General features: G+C 39.6%; 1 protein-coding gene across 1 annotated transcript in view; it reads right to left on the reverse strand.

Annotated features, from left to right (window-relative positions):
- LOC107098653 (olfactomedin-like protein 3B) overlaps positions 1-1371 on the reverse strand; it is a 15763-nt gene extending 14392 nt beyond the window's left edge. Inside the window, exon 1 of the mRNA XM_015396426.1 lies at positions 1050-1371. Within this exon, the coding sequence (XP_015251912.1) occupies positions 1050-1160 (111 nt within the window). The 5' untranslated portion in view covers positions 1161-1371. The remainder of the gene's footprint in view (positions 1-1049) is intronic.
- Between the last annotated feature and the right edge of the window lie 365 nt (positions 1372-1736).

Genomic DNA, 1736 nt, shown 5'->3' on the forward strand with positions numbered 1-1736 from the left:
AAAACCTGTTAAACCTTTTCTCCTGGTCTCCTGTTTGGTCTTCAGCTTTTGGGTCTGAACTTTAGTAAAATCATGACAATAATAGTATATATGATGGTTTAGATAAAACATATCAATGATTCAGAATGACCTACAGTAATAGTAATCCAATCATAGCTCAAATGCTCTTCTTTATTGGGGGGTTAGATATAAACACTATACAGTTTTTTTTTTCACTGCTTTTTCTCACTAAACATAAAATTAAATTCATTGAAGGCAACTGGGAAAGTTCCAACACTTTTGTCTGTTATAGTTTGACCAATTCAGTCTGATGAAGAAAGGTCAAATGTTATATTTGTGAATTTTTTTTAATTTATCTTAGTTTGGACCATGATCAGTTCTGATCTAGGACAGCCCAACTTCGATATTCTTAGTTTAGATTTTGCCTGAAAATACAAACAATGTTTGACGGGTTCCCCCAGATGCTTCCTCAAAATGCGAGAGCCGATGGGTTGCCAGAGTGGCTGACATGTAATCCTCCTGTGTTTTATATCACATTCAGCTTATTCGCCCAGTCTTCCTTCATACGAATTGAGGCTGCTCTTATTTCTGACATGCTGCTGCGTAACCTCACTTTTAAACTCTTAGCAATTGGATCCTTGCCCTGAGGCAGTTAGTTGTTGGGTGTCTTCATCTTAACTCCATTAGACTGCTGAGGTGTTTGATTCAACGCCAGCAAAGGTCGGCATTGTACTCATTTATGATGTGTCATTGTCTTAGACGTGAAAGCTGTTGTAACACTGCTGGACTGAAGCTGCTTGTTGCATGAGAAGCAGACCTCTTCATATTCACTGTTATTCCCCCCCGAGGGCCCTAAAAAAGTTGATGAGCCTGGCAGAGATTGCATTAATTAGTTTGCATGAGTTAGAACATTAAATTCAAATAAAATAAAGAAGAGAAGGTTATCAACTGGTGCCTGTAATTTTTTAATGACTACAGAGAAATCTGTACTGGTACTTAAAGAGAGTCATTTGTCAAAAGTCATTTAGACAAGGGGGCTTGTTTCTTACCTCAATAGCCAACAATCTGTTCTCCAGATAATCCATCAGTGCCTGGTAGTAATTCTGGGCTCCAATTAAAGTCCAGGAACAGGAAACGAGGAGGACGAGCACCGGCTTCATTATGAACTGATCAAGAGGACGTCTACTGTAAGTTTCTTTGTCTTGATAGAATGAAGAGGACTCCTCGGGTTTCTCTCTGCCGCTTTCCACTGTTAAACCATCCGAGCTGGTTACACAGTCTCTAAACAGAGCGTGCCGTAATGGATGAAGTGAGCAAAAAAAGGTGAGAATGATAGAGAGAGAAAGAGGCCAAACTGAGGGTTTCCGACTCTTTGACTGCTCTGACTTTGCTGGAATGTTTTCACAAACTCTCAGGGAGGAGCTTTGTGCCTCTAACCCGGCTTTTTGTTACAGTAGTGGACTCACTTTGGCATATGGGTTTAATTTCAGTGGTGCTACTACTGTTTCAGGTGAATAAGTGGACATGAGCACAAAAAAAGAGAAAATTGACACATAAAATTCATTCATTCACTTTATTTTAAAGGAATAGTACACCCAAAACATGATTAGCCTTCATTTTCTACTCACCCCCATGCTGAACAACACTCTGGAGTACTTTTTTGATATCTCAAATGCATCTGGAGATCTGGGAGGCTTCTTGCTGTCTGCTGACATTCAAATAATGGAGGTCTATGG

This window comes from Cyprinodon variegatus, unplaced genomic scaffold (genome assembly GCF_000732505.1).
Source record: "Cyprinodon variegatus isolate N-32 unplaced genomic scaffold, C_variegatus-1.0 Scaffold797, whole genome shotgun sequence".
Classification (NCBI taxonomy): domain Eukaryota; kingdom Metazoa; phylum Chordata; class Actinopteri; order Cyprinodontiformes; family Cyprinodontidae; genus Cyprinodon; species Cyprinodon variegatus.